Source organism: Amblyomma maculatum, chromosome 3, assembly GCF_055883805.1.
Source record: "Amblyomma maculatum isolate TAMU_Amacu chromosome 3, ASM5588380v1, whole genome shotgun sequence".
Classification (NCBI taxonomy): domain Eukaryota; kingdom Metazoa; phylum Arthropoda; class Arachnida; order Ixodida; family Ixodidae; genus Amblyomma; species Amblyomma maculatum.
Genome location: NC_139346.1, coordinates 212,812,806 through 212,834,816, shown reverse-complemented (window position 1 = coordinate 212,834,816; position 22,011 = coordinate 212,812,806). Strand labels below are relative to the sequence as shown.

Sequence of the window (22,011 nt, the reverse complement as noted above, 5' to 3'; positions counted from 1 at the left end):
AAGCATTGGGGATTGTACTTTGTCTTTTTTTTTTAATTCTTTCTTCGGTAATCACATAAATTAGTAATGTAATCTGTTTAGGGGAAAGATAAATAAACACAAAGTAGGAGAAAAATCAACGTGCCGATGGTGGGAACCGAACCCACGACCTCCGAATATTGCGTCCGGTGCTCTTCCAACTGAGCTACATCGGCCGCTGTCCCCCCTGCTACTTTCTTGGGTATTAATGTTGTCTGTATACGAACCTTGAGAGTGTTCACCAGAGCCACCCTCAACCATAACGGTGGACGTGGAACGTCGTGTGTTACCGCCAGCGTCACGTAGAACGTGATCAAGAGCGAGGGCGAAAGCTGTGCTAGAACCCTCTTATGCTACCTATAGCTTCAAGATTGCCACAACCGAAACCCCCGTAAACTACAAGCAGATACATGAAGGGGAAATGAGGGTGCTCGTTATAATATATGAAGGAAAGAAGCCAACAGTCGGCGAGGCCAAGGAAGCATTGCGGATTGTACTTTGTCTTTTTTTTTATTTTTACTTCGGTAATCACATAAATTAGTAATGCACACACACACACACACACACACACACACACACACACACACACACACACACACACACACACACACACACACACACACACACACACACACACACACACACACACACACACACACACACACACACACACACACACACACACACACACACACACACACACACACACACGCACACACACGCGCACACACACACACACACACACACACACACACACACACACACACACACACACACACACACACACACACACACACACACACACACACACACACACACACACACACACACACACACATATATATATATATATATATATATATATATATATATATATATATATATATTGCTACGAGTCCTTATTGAAGAAAGATGAGGTTTGGCGGAATAAGCAGAAAAGGACGAGGAAGCTGGGTCTGTCTGCTGTGGTGTGCTAATCTCCAGCGCATACTAACATCTGTGTAAATAAACCTTATCTCCCTTCAATAAGGACCGCGAGAAGTGCGTGACACTGCCCACTTCGCAGACGATGCCCGCTGGGCGAGTCGAGGTTCGTCACGTTGATAGAAGGGCTTCATGCGGGCCACGTGGACTACTTGAGTCTTCCGAGAACGACGCCCTCGGGTGGTCAGGCGAGAGACTAAAAAGTTTACTGCGCTGATGCGTTCCAGTACAACGAAAGGGCCAGTGTAGTGGTGCAACAGTTTCTTGGACAGGCCGCGCTTACGCAACGGCGTCCAAAGCCACTCCAAGTCACCAGGGGCATACTTAACATCTTAATGACGCTTGTCGTAGCGTTGCTTGTAGCCATCCTGGGAGGTTAGAGTGCGAAGTCTAGCGAGTCGACGAGCTTCTTCAGCCAAAGAGAGAGTATGCGCAAGTGAAGTTTCAGCAGGGAGTGAGAAAGGCAGAAACGTGTGCAAAGTGCTTCTTGGAGGTCGTGCATAAAGAAGAAAAAACGGACTGTAGCCTGTCGTTTCGTGCTTAGGAGTGTTAAATGCGTATGTTATAAACGGAAGGACTTCAACCCAGTTTTTATGGCGGGAGTCGACATACATTGCGAGCATATTGCTAAGCGTCCGGTTGGTGCGTCCGGTAAGACCATTTGTTTGTGGGTGGTAAGGAGTTGAATGGCGAAAATGGGATGAGCAGAGGCGAAGAAGTTCTTCTACATTTTCTGCCGTAAACTGTCGACCACGATCGCTTATTAACACACGAGGAGGCCCATGTCGAAGAATGATGGACCGTAGGAGGAACGCCGAGACATCAGAAGCAGTGGCTGACGGTATAGCAGCGGTTTTACAGTACCGCGTAAGGTAGTCTACGCACACTATGACTCAGTGGTTTCCGTTGGAGGAACGGGGAAACGGTCCTAGAAGGTCAATTCCCGCCTGTTCGAATGGGGTTCATGGTGGCGTTATAGGCTGAAGATGACCCGGGGGTGAGCAGGTTGGGTGCTTGAAACGCTGGCACTGGAGGCAGCTGGCCACATAGCGTTGAGTAGTTTTACGCATCTTCGGCCAATAAAAACGTTCCTTAGTCCTGCGCAATGTCCTCGCGAAACCCAAAAGTGTCCAGCTGTGGCATCGTCGTGCATTACCCGAAGAACCTGACACCTAAGACTTGTAGGGACTACCAGAAGAAGCCGCGCACCTACTGACGAGCACTTCCTGTATAGTACACCGTCACGAATGCGGAATGAGGTCGTAGGGTTCCGGGAATTTGCTGCATCAAAAAGCGGCGCCAACTCGTTGTCGTTCCGCTGCGCAATTTTGAATTCACCAATATCGGGGAAACTTGTAGAGAAAGCAGCTATATATTTATACAAGACGTCATTGTCGCAATCAGTAGTTTCAAGTGGCAACCGTGACAGGCAGTCAGCATCACCGTGCTTACGACCACTCTTAAAAGACACAGTAAAATTGAATTCTTGAAGGCGCAAAGCCCACCGCGCAAGGCGTCCACAGGGGTCACGAAGGTTTACAAGCCAACATAAGGAATGATGGTCCGTCACAATTTTAAATGCACATCCATAAAGATATGACCTAAACCGTTGCACACCAAATACAACAGCTAAGCATTTCTGCTCAGTTATGGTACTGTGTAATTACGCTCAGCCTTGCTCAAAGAACGGCTTGCATATGCAACGACATGTTCATCGCCATTGTGGCGCTGTATGAGCACAGCACCAACTCCAACTGCTCTGGCGTCAGTGTGAAGTTCTATTGGAGCTGATGGACAGAAGTGGCGTAGTACTGGTCCTGATGTCAAAATAAATTTTAACTGACGAAAGGCGGAGTCACAATCGGCAGTCCACTTGAAAGGCACATCTTTTTGCAGCAGACAAGTAAGGGGATATGCTAGGTCAGCAAACTTCGGAACAAAACGCCGAAAATAGAAGCAAAGCCCCAAAAAACTCCTGAGCTGTTTTAACGATTTCGGCGGTTTAAAACAGGTGACAGCTTCGATTTTTTTCGGATCAGGCCTGATTCCATCCTTGTCTATGAGATGTCCAAGCACAACAGTCTGGCGTTCTCCAAAACGACATTTCTTGGAATTGAGTACCAGACCAGCTTTCTCATACACTCCAAGACAATCTCTAATCGACTATTGTGTTCACGAAAAGTAGTCCCGAATATCACTACATCGTCCAAATAACACATACAAATGTGCCACGCAAAAAGTCCGCGCAAAACTGTATCCATGAATCTTTCGAACGTTGCTGGAGCGTTACATAATCCAAGCGGCATCACATTCAATTCATACAGCCCTTCTGGGATGATGAATGCCGTCTTTATCTTCCGGGTGCATGGGGATCTGCCAATAGCCTGATCGCAAGTCAACTGAGGAAAAATAGGAGGCGGAATGTAAGCAATCAATGGCGTCATCAATACGTGGCAGGGGATACAAGTCCTTCTTGGTAACAGTATTCAGCCGTCGATAATCAACACAAAATCGCCATGTTCCATCTTTCTTTTTGACTAGGGTCACAGGGGCAGCCCACGGACTAGACGATTCCTGAATGATGCCCTTATGCAGCATAGCACGAAATTGTTCTTCGATGGTTTGGCGCTCTGATGGGGATACACGATAAGGCTTCTGACGGATTGGATCAGCAGTCCCAGTATTAATTCAGTGCTGAGTACGGGAAATGGGAATCCGTGGTGGCAAGTCCACAGAGAAATCGAAAGCCGCAGTATGTTTCGCCAGAACTTCCACTAAACTGTGACGGTCACTTGTTGGCAGGGATTTGTTAATCATGGCAAGACATTTTGTCTCATCTGCTTCTGAGCATGCGGTAGGCTGAGTGTTGTCTGTGCTGAGCACGGGCACTGATTTAAAAGTGTCTTCGTCAGAGTTGGGCAAGTTTTAGACCACATGGTAATACAACAGGTTCGTTAGAGCAGTTAGTCGTCCACAAGAAGAATGGCCATTCATGGCTGAGATGATGCAGCGGGGAATCAGAATACTTTTTTTCGCGCAGTTGAGGGTGAGTGGCTCAACCACAGCGTCGAACGCATCACTGACACAGCTTGAACTAACAACTTGTATAAACTCTGCTGACATTGCAGGAATGACTATGTCGTCTGAAACCGAAAGCGTGCTAGGATTGGTCCGCGAATTTTCACGCAAAGCAGATTCAATTCGAGTGCTCACAGAATTGTCTCCGTTGCGAAAGTCGAGAGTGGCCCCACATTGTTTCAGGAAAATCGAGTCCAAGAATTACATCATGCGTTGGTCGAGCAAGTACAGCGAATTCAATTCGGAATGTGTGGCCGGCGATAACAAGATTCACGGAACAGACTCCAAGTGGGCTAAGCGGTTCGCCACCAACACCACACAATGTTGGCACACTATTCCAAGCAAACATAATTTTACGACCAATGCAGTTTTTAAAAGCGAGACTTATAACAGAAATGGTTGCACCTGTGTCCAACAACGCCATAGTACGTACACTTTCCACAAACACTTCAATTCGGTTCTTTAACGTCGAAACGGGCAGAGGCATGGGTAAGGGGGGGTGGCCCAGCAATTCTTCTGCTTCGGCGAAGTAGGAGAGGTTCCGTGGTGATCTGTACCCAGCACCTCCACCACACTTGTTACGGGGTTTATTTACACAGATGTTAGTATGCGCTGGAGATTAGCACACCACAGTGGACAGTCCCAGCTTCCTCGTCCTCTTCTGCTTATTCCGCCAAATCTCATCTTCCTTCAATAAGAACCGCGAGCAGTGCGTGACAATATATATATATATATATATATATATATATATATATATATATATATATATATATATATATATATATATATATATATATATATATATATATATATATATATATATATATATATATATATATATATATATATATATATATATATATATATATATATAAGGGGAAATGAGGGTGCTCGTTATAATACATGAAGGAAAGAAGCCAACAGTCGGCGAGGCCAAGGAAAGCGTTGGGGATGGTACTTTATGTCTTTTTTTATGTTTACTTGGATAATCACAGAGATTAGTAATGTAATCTGTTTAGGGGAAATAGAATTAAACACAAAGTAGAAGAAAAAACAACGTGCCGATGGTGGGAACCGAACCCACGACCTCCGAATAACGCGTCCGGTGCTCTTCCAACTAAGCTACATCGGCCGCTGTCCCCCCTGCTACTTTCTTGGGTATTAATGTTGTCTGTATACGAACCTTGAGGGCGGCGCTGTTGAACACTCTCAAGGTTCGTATACAGACAACATAAATACCCAAGAAAGTAGCAGGGGGGACAGCGGCCGATGTAGCTCAGTTGGAAGAGCACCGGACGCGTTATTCGGAGGTCGTGGGTTCGGTTCCCATCATCGGCACGTTGTTTTTTCTTCTACTTTGTGTTTAATTCTATTTCCCCTAAACAGATTACATTACTAATCTCTGTGATTATCCAAGTAAACATAAAAAAAAGACATAAAGTACCATCCCCAACGCTTTCCTTGGCCTCGCCGACTGTTGGCTTCTTTCCTTCATATATATATATATTTATGTGTGTGTGTGTGTGTGTGTGTGTGTGTGTGTGTGTGTGTGTGTGTGTGTGTGTGTGTGTGTGTGTGTGTGTGTGTGTGTGTGTGTGTGTGTGTGTGTGTGTGTGTGTGTGTGTGTGTGTGTGTGTGTGTGTGTGTGTGTGTGTGTGTGTGTGTGTGTGTGTGTGTGTGTGTGTGTGTGTGTGTGTGTGTGTGTGTGTGTGTGTGTGTGTGTGTGTGTGTGTGTGTGTGTGTGTGTGTGTGTGTGTGTGTGTGTGTGTGTTGTTTGAAGCCTGGGTTCCCCTAGACGTACCGTATACGAGATCCTGCGTATCCTAGCAGTGGAGTGCCTGGAAACCTGCTATCTCCCATCTCAAAGCAGCTGCCCTATACAGTTGGCAGCTCCTTGTCCCACGTCATCACACACCCTATCCACCAGTCAGTGCCCGGCCATCACCTGGCAACTGCCACTTACCACCTGCCAAAAGCATGTTCATGATTTCTCGCTCATAATACCGATGGAGGATTTTCTGGAGAGCAGGACGTTTCAAGCTGTCGCGTCGCGAATTAACCTTTCCACGAAGTTTCCGAACAGTGATATAACCTAGCAAATGCGGAAACTTACCCTAAGCCTGTTCATACAACTTAGTTTTCTGTGCTTAAATTTACCTCATCATATTCGACATTGTAAAACTCAAAGGTTTAAAAAAATATAATAATTGTTCCAGCTAAGTAGAAGATACGCTGCACTCACCATGTAGTCTTCCATCGACAGTAACGGAAGCAGCAGCAATGGGATGGCGATCATGAGGACTCTTCTCCAATGTCGCAGTACCAGGATCACATTCTTCTGCAAGGTCGCCATCGTCGCCCTGTGACGAGTTCTGCGGGCCCGAAAGAATCGCCGTGAGCGTCTGGCCTCTGCATGCGCTATACTGCATGGGGCTAACAGGAGTGTTCAGTTGCGAGCTGCACACCAAATTTGGTGGTGTGCAAACGTTCCTCGGGTTATAGCGCCCGAAGACGCTGATGTCAGGAGAGGGAGCCGACGTGATCCCGTTGGTGATAGAAACAGTCGCGACCATAACCGTAAAGAAAGGTGCTTTGACCGAACGACGAGCTCCGTGGCACTGATACGGATAAAAGGTGCACGTGCCCTAGCGTACTTACTTTACTGGTATTTGCGAGCTCTAACATCACCAACCGGCACACGTGCAAATGAAAGGCGGCTTTCTTGTTGTGAACCGCTGGGCAAAGGGCGAATTAGAAGTGTTCGTAGCTGTCATCGCCCTGCTCGCATCTTTTAGTTGTGACTCACCTTTTTTGCTACCTTCTCGGCGAATGAAGAAGGGTTACCAAATACAAGGAATGTCACCAACTGTGGTACGATCTTTCGTGCGCGAAGAAATGTGTTACAGTCAAAACAAATGCACTTGGAATGCATGCATTTGGTGGTGAGATTGCACTGATTTATCGTCATTTTATTCCAGTGACATGATTATTCGCTTAACAAAACGCGTTGCTGGGCTAGTTGCTGAAGCATGACAGCGCCCGTCTTGTGTTTTCTTCCAGTGTCCGTGTCTTTGTGCAGCGCTGAATATCTATTTACGAAGACCATGACTATATCCGTAAAAATAAAGAAGAAAATGCAGTCTGAAATACAGACACCACCATGCTCCAGCAAAGTACTAAGGACAATGCCAATGCCAAAACGCTGGCCGTTCTACACTGGTTATACTGGTTGCCTCATCTCTCTCTGACAAAGATGACAGTGGAGCCGATGCTTTGAAAGCACGATATTAGCAAATTATTAAGTTTTGGTTCTGTTTGGTACGTGGCGCGCGCTGCGTAAAAAGAAATAATGAAACACGACGCCCAAATACATTCGATAAACATAGAGAGAAAAATATAAAACCAATGATTGAACTGTCGCCCACAAGCTAATTTTTTTTTTTATTTTTTTACGCAAGCTTCCAAAGTACAAGCTTATTTAGGCGTAGAGAACTTACCGAGACAGTTTCTTCAGTCCTCACTTAGGCGTTGAAGGCTCGGGAGATGCGGTATGTCCTTGAATGGAGCTAAATTGCTTTATACCTGCTTAGTCCTGACCATCATACGTATCATCCAGTAAATGACGTCAATAGCACGCAACTGGTGGCTCCGAGTGCGGTTAAATCACCTGCGGAAGAGCTGTCTTCCTATACCATGTCTGAAATAAATAAACCACACCTTCACTCCAGCCTCACACCTGCTTGCTCTGAAACGACAAAAGACGCATGGTGTTGCGGCTAGCTCAACCGCAGCCCCTGAAGGCTCCACACAGGTGTTCACCGCTGCATGTTTGCTCATTGGAGAATCGGCGCTGGATGTCGCGCATCACGACGTTCTAGCTCCGAGTTACCTATCATCCTGTATTGATGTTCGTTTCAAAGTTCGCGTTTGAAGTTGCAGAACTATCTTGTATTTCTACTCATTCCTCTCCAAAAGCAGCTCAGACTGAACCACCTGGCTGTCTGCATCGTCTCCATTTCTGAATAATAATAATAATAATAATAATAATAATAATAATAATAATAATAATAATAATAATAATAATAATAATAATAATAATAATAATAATAATAATAATAATAATAATAATAATAATAATAATAATAATAATAATAATAATAATGTTGGTTCACAGGAAAGGAAAGACGCAGTATCCGTCACAATTGTTCTGCGGACCCAAGCTACGATGCCGAGCATTGCTTGAGTACAGGTGGGTGCCACTCCACGGTTTCAGTGCAAGATTACGTTGGAGCGGCGCAGGCGACGTTTTAAAAGCCGACAAGTATTCATTAAAATTGGCCTTCTGGGAGTTTTTGGGAGCACAATAAACGCGTGCATTAAGGCGACAGGGATTTGTAAGTACTGAAAACGTCCCTCAGCGGATGTGAAATAAGTCATATTTGAACAGCGATGAGCAATAACGCTCTTCGGGATGAAAGTGTTTTCCTTCAATTTACATGTCGCTATACGATGAGGAAGCTGGTCAAGTTCTTATATTTACTTCATATTTTATATGCTGTTGCTTGATCGTCGGAATAAAGTGGTGTAATTATTCCCTCCGCATTCAACGTCATGCGTAGTAGCAATATACATCCGATTTTTGTTTATTGGGAAACTACAGACTCTACTTCGCACCCCTTAATTTTTTATTCTTTCAAAATATTGTTTTCAGTCTTGTAATGTCAGTAAATCTTGCCTAATTGGGACCTTTTTTAGAGCGTTTTAGAGCTGCCATAATTTTAATAATTTTATATTGTGATCTTTGCTAGCTCCTGTGTCAAACTGCAGGAGGCCGCTTTATACGCTCTGGGTTGTCTTTCGTCCTTTAGGGAATAATGGTGGCCATAAGTATCCGAAGACACAAGTCTGCTGGCAAAACGACTGGAGCCGATGCGAGGCTGCCGATGTACACATTTGCGCGAATGTAAGCATTTAAAAAATATAAGCCAGACATTTTGCAGGTTTATAAATATGTCTGCGTGAAACGCAGTGTAAAATTATGGCTGCTCTGGCTTGCTGCTTTTTGATAAACGGACTAGCTGACTAAGGAGAGAAGCGGCCCTAAGTCTGATCAAATGTAAAATATTATTTTCAACTAGAAAAAAAATGGCTATGAGTACGCTAAATTATTCGCGTTTATTCTTGTAATTTTCAGGCACCTATTGTTAACGCATTTTGTTTATTAATCTAGCGGTTTGTTCCTCTTACAGGCCACCTGGAACCTGCAGCTAATCTAATTAGAATTATATAAAACAATAGAAACCATCAGTACAGAGTGCCTGAAAGGTCGTTTTCAAAAGCATTTTGCGAATATTCCAGTGTCTGCACAAGTGCCCTCAGTTTTTGTCTCCTCTCTCTTACGGCCTCAATGCTCTTGAGAAAAGGCAAAATCCGGCAGAAGTGTCTTCCGGTGCAACTAAAAGCCTGAAAAAGGAGCCATCATGGAGAGGTCTGTAAAAAAGGGCTGTTTGTTTAGGACCTAACAAGTTAAACAGAAGTGTCTTCCGGTGTAACTAAAAGCCTGAAAAAGGAGCCAGCATGGAGAGCTCTGTAAATAAGGTTGTTTGTTTAGGACCTAATAAGTTATACTGTTTAACTTGTGCCGCAGTTCTTCACAGCTCCTCGTGAGAGTCGTACAGTAATTTCCGCTAAAAAGGCCAATCCTTTTGTCCGTGAGCTTCGCCGAATCCGAGATTTTTATAATGATTCTACGTACCAACCAGTAAAACTGGCTACTAATGACACAAACATTTCTAGAATCAAGTATAGGTGGTCGGCAATACCACAGTGCTTTTTGAAAGAGAAAGAAAAGCCATGCGGAAATATTGCCGTCGACTTGAATTTAAAATACCGCCTTGTTATGATTGCCTTCTGAACGCTTGAAATGAAAGGGAGAGGCAAGTTTTGCGACCTGAATTTCGACTTTAACTGATTCAATATTTTTTTTCCAGGCGTATGCTTGCAGATATTTTTCTGTTAAATTCCGGAAAGTATAAAGTCTGTGCATGACGCCACATACTCTTAAAAATCATTTCCTTGCATAAGCACACATCTAAATGCTGAAGTTCACCTAGCAGGATTACAAGAGGTTTATACATAGTGTAGAGTTTGTTTCAATAAATTACTCGTCCTATTAATGTCTTCGAAAATTATGACTTAAGATAAGAAAATCATGCCGCGCACTAATAAAATTATTAGTGCGGCAGCGTTCAAGTCCCCATAGTTCAGAAAATCCGACGTTTACTGCTGGCATCGGCACTGACGCTGTGAACGAAAAGTTGAGCTTGTCATTGAGTTCCATGACCGATCATTGATTGGTCGGCAGCTGTGTGACGCCACGAGGTCACAATACAGGGCCGCACTGGCAGCAGCTGCTGAACCTGGTAGCTCCTTTAGAAGAGGAAGTACGATCAGACACATTACTCATATATATATACATTTTCTGCTCCCTCTTGCAGATACCCACCGTCATCGCGGAGTGTGTTTGGCTGCAGTGTGCGACCAAGGCTTCAGGTCTGCAATAAAACCTGATTCCCCAAGTCCGACCTTCGCGTTACCTTACACGTGGTGGAGGTGCGCCTTGATTTCCCCGCTGCTTCGTCACCTGCATCCACCTGGAGCTCCGTTCTGGCCGCCGTTTGACCCCGACCACCATCGTCATGACTCAAGAGGGCCGCTCCGCTATTCCGGCTTCTACCAACTCGGTCCAGCTCCCCTTGCCACTTGGACTGTCAGTAGCCGTCAGCATGACCCGCAGATATTCGCCGGTCTCCGCGGCGACGACGCTGATGACTGGCTCGACAGCTACGACCGGGTCAGTGCTTTCAACCGGTGGGGCGATTCTCTTAAACTAATTAATGTGTATTTTCATTTGACGGATGTGGCCAAAACGTGGTTCCTAAATCATGAATCGACGATTCCGGACTGGGCTATACCTTTAAACAAAAGTTACGCCAGATATTCTGCGCTCCTACTGTTCGCACGGAGTCCGCTAAGAAGAAGCTAGAAGCCCGACTTCAGCGGTCCAATGAGACCTATACCTCTTATATAGAAGATGTTCTTGCACTTTGTCGGCGCATAAATGACACCATGCCAGAGGCCGAGCGGGTTCGGCACGTCCTTAAAGGTAATGGGCCACTCGCCTATAACGCCCTGGCCGTGCAGAACCCTACCGCGATCGACGCCTTCGCGTAGTTCGTCAACGCCTTGACGAACTACAGTCAATACGCCTGCAGCCTGATTCCCCTTCATTTGGTTTCACTGCCGACGCTGACCTCCGTGCGCTTATATGCGGATTAATTCGTGAAGAGCTCTCGGCTCAAGGTAATTTGTGCCGCCCTGCATCTGAGCCACATCCTCCAAGTGCCGGCCTGCGTAGCATTGTCAAAGAAGAGCTGGCCTCAATGACCTTTTCCTCCCCAACACCGGTCGCTCTTACCATCTGGCATGTGCCAACGTACGCCCAAGTCACGTCCTTGCCGCCTGCAGTTGGAGCGCCTACGTCACTGGCGCCTACCACTGCTCATGTTGCCGCATTGGCACCACCTACCGCGGCGCCGACATACTACCCCATCTGGCGCCCAGCCCGCCCTGTTTGTTATTACTGCGGGTACCGAGGCCATATTTCCCGCTTCTGTCGCCGCAGGCTCCAGAATGAACGCCGCGGCTACGACTCATTTGAAGCAGACTACCCTCCTCGCTTCTCCGGTTCTAACCACCGTTCATTCCCTGATTATCCCCGACGTTCATCACCCCCGCCAGAAAGCTCCGCTCTACCTGGGGGTTACAGGCCTTCAAGACGCCGTTCTCCTTCGCCTTTTCTCCGCTCAACCTCGCCTCTCCGTCAAGCTTCTCTGACGACCCCCCGCCTATCGGAAAACTGACCACTGCAGTTTTAGGAGGGAAAACTGCACTCTTCGGCCATCCCGAAAATCCTCCGGAACGTCCCTGGAATATTATTTTAGTTTGGGTTGAAGGTTTATTTGTTGAGGCTTTGGTTGACATGGGCGCCGCTGTTTCTGTGATACACACTGACTTGCGCTCCCGCTTGCGAAAAGTGAAAACGCCTTACGATGGACCTGAACTCCGTGGAGCTAATGGTGCAATAATTCGGCCTTTTGCTAAGTGTACTGTGCGATTTTTGTTGACGGCGTCCGCCACCATGTACAATGTGCCGTGATGTCACCGTGCGCTCACCCAATTATTTTAGGCTGGAATTTTCTGTCTGCCGCATCAGCCAGCATTTCGTGTCGTGACAGCTAGGGTCATTTACATGAACGAGAGCGATCTGTCTTCTGAACCTCCCGAGCCCCGTCATCGCCTGCTTGCCGCTACTGACTCAGTGTTGCCCCCTGGATGCGAACAACTTCTTCTACTGACATTGATAACGGAGATGTGCTAATCATGCCTTCTGATCGCCATCTAACCAGTGGAATCGCGCTACCACCAAGTCTTGTTCGGATTGAGCATGGCACAGCGTTTGCCACTGCTTCGAACACCTCCCCAGAGCCCATTGTGCTGACTAAAGCGACATGTTTTCCTTGTGCCCTGGATATTCACCCGGTGTCCCTCACCACCCTCACCACCCTTACCACCCCCTCTTCCTCACCAGCAACTTCTTCCGATGCCTCTCTCTGTGTTCTCTTTGGCACAATCAATCCTGACCTTCCTGCGACTCATCGCCAAGTTTTGCAGGAATTACTTCGAAAACACCAAGCCTCCTTTGATGTCACTTCTCCGACCTTGGGCCGAACTTCTTCTGCACAGCACCGCATTATCACAGAAGGTACTTCTATTGTTAGCCGCCGCCCTTACCGTGTTTCCTTATCAGAACGTAAAATCATAGAAGATAATGTGAATGATATGCTCCGACGAGACATTATTCGACCCTCAGCTAGCCCATGGTCATCTCCGGTCGTCTTGGTAAAAAAGAAAGGATGGGTCCGTGCGTTTTTGCGTTGATTACCGCGCACTTAACAAAGTCACTCGCAAAGATGTTTACCCTATGCCACGAATTGACGACTCCCTCGACTGTCTTCAGGGCGCCGAATATTTCTCCACGTTGAATTTGCGTTCCGGTTACTGGCAGATTCGGATGCACGAAGCCGACAAAGGAAAAACCGCAGTCGCTACTCCCGACGGGCTTTACGAATTCGAAAAGATTGTCTAGCGCTCAGTTCAAGCTCACTGTGACATCCGAATTTAAGTTATGGCCACGTACACTACTGAAACTTTTAAAAGATTACTGAACAGTGAAAATTGTTTGCGCAATAAGCACGTTTCTCTCTTTCATATGAACGCAAGAAGTCTCCGAAACAAACATGTGGAAATCGAAGCATATCTATCGGTTTTGGATTGTGCGTTTGACTTTTTGGTTTTTTCAGAAACCTGGTTTTGCGATAGCTCAGAAGTAGTCAGTTTTTGTGATTATAGACACGTTTCTGTTTATCGTGCGGAAAGGCGCGGTGGGGGCGTATCTATTTATGTACGGAAGCATCATCAGTTTGAATGCTTGCCAGATTTCACATGCGTGACCAATGATTTTGAAACAGTTGCGATTGTGTGTCACAATGTACTAGTTCTTGCACTCTACCGGCCTCCCCATGGCATTCTTCAAAACTTTCTTAGCTTTGTTGAGAGAATATTGGTTTTAGTAAACGCCAAAAAATGGAACGTTGTTGTCATTGGTGATTTCAATGTTGACCTTTTTTCAGCTGAGCAACCAAAATACCAACTTCTAGAAGTCATGCTTGCAAATGGTTGTGAAAATTTAATCACCGAAGCCACTAGGGTAACAATGCATTCAAGCACGCTGATTGATCTTTGTTTCACAAACGTTCCTAAGGAGACAACTTAATCCGGTGTCCTGTGTTCGGATATAAGTGATCATTTATCCATATTTGCAGCACTTCCCATAGAAAGCAACTCTCAAAGTATAAAACACACTAAAAGACACATTAACAACCATAGTGTTAGTTTATTCATGTCTTTGGTGGCTACTTCAAAATGGACAAACGTGTACGCTGAAAGCGATCCCTCTAAGTCATATGATGCATTCATTTCTACACTACAGCATTTCTATAATATTGCCTTTCCGTTATCAACGATACTTCAGCACAAAAAAGCCCGGAAACCATGGATAACTAAGGATCTTTATAAGCGCATCAAACAGAAGGAAAAAATGTTCAGCCTTTTTCTAAAAACGCGTGAAGTCGAACTACTGCATGAATTCAAACGCTTCAGGAATAGGTTAAATTCAGATTTAAAAAAAGCCAAATTTGCATTTTTTCAACGTAAGTTTGAGAACTCTACCCAAAGTAGTAGCAGAACATGGAAAGTTTTTCGTGAGTTGACCAACGCCCCGACGGCTGACTTACCATTAGAACTGGAAATTAATGGAAGAACATACTCCCGCGAATCGTTAGCCAGTCTGTTTAACAATTATTTCATAAATGTCGGAGCTTCAATGATCGTGCCAGGTAACCAACCAGAGTGTAACCCTTTAAGTTATATTAATAATGTCGTAAAGGACAGTCTATTTCTTGTTCCTACATCTGAGGATGAAGTTATTTCTATTTTGAATTCCCTTGACAACAAATCGGCTGCTGGTGAAGATGATATTAAAGCCCTACCGATTAAGGCAGTTGCAGATGACATAGCAAAGCCCCTATCTCATATTTTCAATCAAATGCTAGCCCTTGGTATCTTCCCACAACAACTGAAAATTGCTCGCGTTACTCTAATACACAAAGGTGGTAAATACAATCAGCTAAACAATTACAGGCCAATCTCAGTGTTGTCACTGTTCTCCAAAGTTGCAGAGCGAATCCTATATAAACGATTTAGCACTTTTTTATCGTCAAGGAAAGTGATAGTTGAACAGCAGTACGGATTTCAGAAGGGGAAATCGACCGAAATGGCCCTGCTGCATATTAAAGATAAAATCATCCGTAACATCGAAGCCAAGTTATTTACAGTTGGAATCTACCTAGACTTTCGTAAGGCATTTGATTCTATACAACACCATATCTTGTTCAGTAAGCTTGAGGCATACGGTTTTAGAGGCACAGCACAAAGTCTTATACGGAGTTATTTACACTCGAGGGCTCAGTTTATTTCCATACATGGTATTACGTCAGGAAAAGAAAACATTAAATACGGCGTCCCTCAGGGCTCTATACTCGGCCCGTTGTTATTCATACTGTATATAAATGATATAATTAACATTTCAACTGCGGGTGAGGTGTTGCTGTACGCTGACGACACAAGTGTCTTTTTTTCTGGGCAGAGCCTTGAGGAACTTGAGACCACGTCGAACGCATGGCTGAATGACCTTGGTTTATGGGTACATACAAACAAGCTTCAAATAAATACTAGCAAAACAAAATATATGATATTTTCTGCAAAAAACAAGCCCATTCTCAACAATGTGAACCTGTACTATAATGATGCTTTGCTTGAGCGTGTAGATTGTCATACATTCTTAGGTGTTACTTTCCAGTCAAACCTAACATGGTCCCACCATGTGGGAAATGTAAGAATGAAAGTAGCAAGATGTATTGGAATGTTAAGCCGCCTTCGAAATCTTATCCCTGTCAGGCTCAAAAAGCAGCTCTATTTCTCACTAATACACTCTCTCTTTAATTACTGTTGTTTAGTATGGGGTACCGGAGTTAAGACTGATAATGACAGACTATTTGCCCTGCAGCGGAGGGCCATTAGAGCATTATATAAGGAAAGTTTAGACACCGTAACGTTCATGGCAACACATAATATCCTACCTTTCCACGATATATACAAGCAGAAATTATCTGTGTACGTATTTTCTGAAGTGTCGAGCAATTATAATAGATTTTCTAGTCATTATCTAAATAGGGATACTGGTCACAATCTGCGGAGGACTTTCATTGTTGTAGATAAACCGCGGACTAATTATGCTAAACAGACAATTGATCATCAAATCATGAAACTATGTAATAATTACCCAGACATACTTGATATCGCAAGAACAAGTAGAAGTCTGCCAACTTTCAAACGGAGAATAAAACCTCTTTTCACTTCAATAGAAAACCAAATACATGACTAAAGTAGATGCGAAATCGAAATGTATTGTGCTATTCCTTTACATTGTTCCAGAGTTTCATAACTGTTGTTACATTTCTTTATGTTTTGTTATTGGCACGTGTCTGAATGCGTATTTTGTACTGCGGTGATAGTTTTTAACTCGGTGTTTTTGTTTCATGTGTTTTTGTTTCATATACGGTGAAGATTGTTATATGTAGTTGCATGTGCATTGCCGGTACTTTGTACCTGCTGCTGTTGTGCCCAGTGGGGCCAGGACCTCGTCAGGAGACTAATTACCTCCTTTTGTCCTGCCCCACGGGCAGTACCATGTATTGCCCACACAATCACTGAATAAAACTGAATAAAATAAATGTCATGCCTTTTGGACTTTGTAATGCCCCCGCTACGTTTGAGCGCATGATTGACACTGTTCTTAGAGGACTTAAGTGGAAAACATGCTTGTGCTACCTGGACGACATAGTTATTTTCTCTGCGACTTTTTCTGATCATTTATGCCGCCTTGATCAAGTATTAGCGTGCCTGACATTCGCCGGTCTCCAGCTGAACACAAAAAAGTGTAATTTCTCCAAGAAAGAAATCAAGATCCTGGGCCACCTCGTCAGCCGCGATGGCATTCGGCCCGACCCTGACAAGCTTGCTGCAGTTTTGAACTTTGCACGCCCTCAGCGGACTAAGGATCTACGCAGTTTCCTTGGCCTATCTTCATACTTTCGCCGTTTCATTCGCAATTTCGCTACCATTGCTGCACCGCTCTACCGCCTCCTTACCGACTGTACTACTTTCAATTGGTCCGAAGAATGCGAAAAAGTTTTTCAAACCCTGAAGAATGCCCTCACTTCGGACCCTGTTCTCGCTCAATTCGACGACACTGCTGCTACCATTCTCCACACCGATGCCAGCAGCCTCGGTATCGGCGCCGTACTTCTGCAACGTGATACCGCTACTCGGGAAAAGGTAATTGCTTTTGCCAGTAGAACTCTAACACCAGCGGAACGCAACTACACCATCACTGAGCAAGAGTGCCTCGCCGTCGTTTGGGGAGTTCAGAAATTCCGCCCCTACCTCTACGGCCGCCATTTCACGATCGTTACCGATCACCACGCTCTGTGTTGGTTATCAACCCTCAAAAATTTGACTGGACGCCTGGGCCGTCGGATTCTGCGTTTGCAGGAATACCACTTCGATGTCACATACAAATCGGGTCGCAAACATCGAGATGCCGATGCTTTTTCCCGTTGCCCGCTCCCAGAATCACCACCTATAGTGCTTCTTCGCGCCTTCCTGCGTGCATCCTCGACGTCCCAATGTCGTCCAGAGCTCCAAACATCACCTGTGCTACTCCTACCGCTGCTCCAAATCGCTACGCCATTATTTCACACCAGCTAGCAGATCCCTATTGTCTTTCCCTAATCAACCTTCTCACCGGTGCTTCTCACCCTCCTACCGCTATAGGATGCGCAGACAACTCCAAAAGTTCAAACTTGACAACGGCGTGCTCTCCTGTTATATTTATTGCTCTGAAGGCACCCGTTGGGTCCCCGTTATTCCGAGAGCGCTTTGCACCCGTATCCTAGCGGCTTTCCACGATGATGCTACAGCCGGTCACTTAGGCTTTCTTAAAACTTACCACCGCGTGAAAACCCGTTTCTTCTGGCCAGGCCTCGCCTCAAGCGTGGCAAAATACGTCGCCTCTTGTCTGCCATGCCAGCGCCGCAAACGGCCCACTTCTCCTGCTGGCCTACTACAGCCGCTACCTTGCCCTGCTACTCCTTTCGCTTTTGTTGGCATAGACTTATACGTGCCTCCTCCATTGTCCGCACGAGGTAATCGCTGGATCGTCACCGCCGTCGACCACCTAACACGCTACGCTGAGACCACTGCCCTGCCTAATAGCTCAGCACATGAAGTTGCGACCTTCTTTTTGGAATCGCTCGTACTGCGCCTGGGGGCCCTCAAGTGCTTCTCAGCGATCGTGGTCGGACATTTCTGTCGACGGTTGTAGCCGAAGTTCTTGAGGCCTCAACCGCACATCACTTGACCTCCAGCTATCACCCGCAGACCAATGGGTTGACTGAGCGGTTCCACCGCACGCTTTCTGACATGTCTATGTACGTCGACCAGGACCATCGAAACTAGGATGCAATACTTCCTTTTGTTACGTTCGCCTACAATACGGCTGTACAGCGGACCACGCGTTACACCCCGTTTTTCCTTGTTTACGGCCGTTCTCCCGCTACCTTTCTTGATGCCTCTTTCCTTTCTACACATGCCAGTTCCTCATCCTCTCTTCCTGACCAGTTCCTTTCCCGAGTGGCCAAATCTCGCCGGCTCAGCTCGCGTCAACACGGAAGCTAGCCAGGAAGACCGCAAGTGCCGCTATGATGCAACCCATCGCCAAGTTTCGTTCCGTCCCTGCGACGAGGTGTTACTTTGGACCCCATTACGCACTCCTGGCCTTTGTGACAAGTTACAACACCGTTACATTGGTCCTTACACAGTTCTTGCAAAAACCTCCCCTGTCAACTATCGCGTCTCCCCTGTTTACCCTCCTCCGTACAGTCGTTACCGTGGCACTGAAGTTATCCATGTTTCACGTATGAAGCCTTTTATTCGGCGCAATCCTGCGGACTAATTGCGGCCAGGCTGGCCGCTTCAACTGCGCGAGCGAAATAGAGTGAGCACTGTATGGCGCTTCATCTTCCACACGGCTGAACGTGCTGCTTCATCTTCATCCTGCTCCCTCTTGTAGATACCCATCGTCATCGCGGTGTGTGTTTGGCTGTAGTGTGTGACCAAGGCTTCAGGTCTGCAATAAAACCTGATCCCCCAAGTCCGACCTTCGCGTTACCTTACAATTATATATATATATATATATATATATATATATATATATATATATATATATATATATATATATATATATATATATATATATATATATATATATATATATATATATATTAACGGAGCCAACACGCTACAAACCGAAGGCAAGCGTTGGGGATATTTCCGTTTTTGTTTTTAATGTTTTGTTGTTGGTATTGATAAGAATTAGTTTTATGATTACTTTTAGGGATAGAAAATCCTAAATGCAAAGCGGAAGGAAATACAACGCGCCGATGGTGGTTTTGTTTACTTATTTTATGCAACCATTACTTTTATAAAAACTATTATAAGCCCGTTTTGTTGTGGCAGTTAATTTGATGAGAAATTGCAAAGTTTGTTTCATGAGCGGCGCGCTGACAAAAAGTTAATCTTCAACCTTACATACTGGCATGATGCCTTAAGTTGTTTCCACTAAAACCTTTTCCCTTATTCTGTGCGTTACGTTCTTAATTTGACACAAAATTAGGAGCTCTAGATTGCTAGGTGCGTTCTCCACAACACATCAAAATCGCCCGAAATTTGAAAACAGCAAAAAAGGGGCAACTTTGATTACAGATTAAAAAGCAACCATCATCTTCAATTTTGTTTAAGATCCCTCTAAAGAATCCTCAGTACCTCAGAAATATTGTGGACTAAGAAAGTGTCGCATTATATAGTCTAAAATTATAAAAATACATATAAAAACGAGTGCTTGTCCTGAAAATTGCCGATTCAGCCCAACATTCTTGCATGACTCAACAAAGTGTTGCCACTGGAACTGTTTTGTATATATTATCCAGGCCTTGTTTTTCTTTTTTATTTTCAGAAAGATTTGAAACTCTAGAGTTGTCCGTTCTTTCATCATAATATTTTAAAATCGACCAGAATTCCAAAATATAAAAATATTAACAACTTTCATTCGAATTCGAAAACCTACCTCAACTTCGACCTTTAGGAAAATATTCTTAAAGCAATCCTAATTACTTTACAAATATCAGGAAAACTATTACATTGCGTAAACAAAAATACAGAAATAAATAGAAAACTGAACGCATGTTTTGAATTTATGGAAATGCTTATGGCTTCCCCTTAAGGAGTAAGCGTCAAAACTTGTATTTATTATTTTCTGGATTCAACTAAATCGTCTTATTCAATATCCAAGGCCTTTTCAATGCTTATAAAGTCTTTTTATGCTTGTTGGCAGGGTTGAAGATAGCCTAAGATAGAATAGATTCGCTGTTTCTGGCAATTCCACGGGAGAACGTAAGTGGTGGTTGAAATTACTCTCTATATCCTGCTTTTTTTTTTTATTGCGAGTTCTTAATTACATTATTTCAATTCTCGATTATGAGAAAATAACAATACTCTAGTCTTTAAAATCATTTTTCCAATGTGAACAAAAATACAATCATAAGCAAACCAACAAGGTTGACGACTGGGCACGTTGGTAAGGGTTCATACTTAACCAGCCAAAGGACGAGACACAGGAAAGAAGAGGACAGGACAAGACTGGACTAGCAACTGAATGTTTATTGATCAGAAGAAAACAACGAAGACTCCTTCCGAAAAGCACTCGCACAACCCAACCGGTGGAATGGCAGAAAATTGGGAAGAAGATGAAGAAGAAAATTCAAAGCCAATTCAAAGTCAAGGCCTACGTAACGACTTTTCTAATAGATCAAATTCCTTACAATGAAGGCTAACCGACGCCTTAGCCACACACTTGTCCTCGGCTTTAGCAATGTAAAATGCTTCAGCCAACTCTCTGCAGAGTTGATTACCATTGTTGTAAACTACACCCGCATTATTGAAATCAGACGCACAAAGGGACGGGTCATGCTCCGACTTACACTCTCGGGATTGCACATGTAGCGCCAGATTAGAACTCGCCTTCCCTCCCAGAGAAAGAGTGCTCCGTCAGGCGCACATTTAGACATCTGCCTGTCTCTGAGGGAAGGCGAGTTCTAATCTGGCGCTACATGTGCAATCCCGAGAGTGTAAGTCGGAGCATGACCCGTCCCTTTGTGCGTCTGATTTCAATAATGCGGGTGTAGTTTACAACAATGGTAATCAACTCTGCAGAGAGTTGGCTGAAGCATTTTACATTGCTAAAGCCGAGGACAAGTGTGTGGCTAAGGCGTCGGTTAGCCTTCATTGTAAGGAATTTTATCTATTAGAAAAGTCGTTACGTAGGCCTTGACTTTGAATTGGCTTTGAATTTTCTTCTTCATCTTCTTCCCAATTTTCTGCCATTCACAGCGGAAGTGACGGCGATCGTGCTGGCCATTACCTACGGAGACGCGACCAATCGAGAGCTTCACTCACAAGCGGCGTGTCGGCTCCTTCTTGCAGGCAGAATACCTAAAAAATTAGCTCGCTTCACAACTAACCCATTGGCTACAACCTCACAGCTCAAGCATCAGATCACTTGGGTTCCGGGGCACTCTGGATTGGAAGGTAATAAGGTCGCGGATAGGCTAGCTCGAAGTCACACAAACCGAGCGGCCACCAATCTCGATCTCACAACCAGCATTCCTGTCCCAGCGACTTACGGCGCGCGACTTAAGTACCTACGGGAACAACGTAGGATTTATCCCCCTCCACACAAGGGTCTTAATGCACAAGAAATGCGGGAATGGAGACAGCTCCAAACCGATACTTACCCCAACCTACATCAATATAACATAATGTTCCCAGAACACTACACAGACATATGCCCTTGGTGCAATGAACAGCCCACCGCCTACCACGTCACATGGGGGTGCACAGGCCCCAAACCTCCACACATAAACATGCACCATTCGGAGGCGCAGTGGGAGGCCACTCTGCAATGCTATGATCTAGAGACCCAGCGTAGGCTGGTAACTCAGGCAAGAGCGGCAGCCCAGGCCACTGGGGTCTTGAAATGAAGACTCCACTCACTGCGCCCCCCCCCCCTTTTTT

The 22,011-nt window shown here is 45.0% G+C and overlaps 1 protein-coding gene and 1 non-coding gene across 2 annotated transcripts in view; both read right to left on the bottom strand.

Moving 5' to 3' along the window:
- The window catches only part of LOC146197642 (Na(+)/citrate cotransporter-like), a 46,856-nt gene extending 40,423 nt beyond the window's left edge, over window positions 1–6,433 (bottom strand). The window contains exon 1 of the mRNA XM_084597217.1: window positions 6,323–6,433. Coding sequence (XP_084453343.1) covers window positions 6,323–6,433 — 111 coding nt within the window. The remainder of the gene's footprint in view (window positions 1–6,322) is intronic.
- TRNAL-CAA (transfer RNA leucine (anticodon CAA)) lies at window positions 122–194 on the bottom strand. Its single transcript has one exon. It is a non-coding gene; the product is annotated as a tRNA-Leu (tRNA).
- Window positions 6,434–22,011: the final 15,578 nt, after the last annotated feature.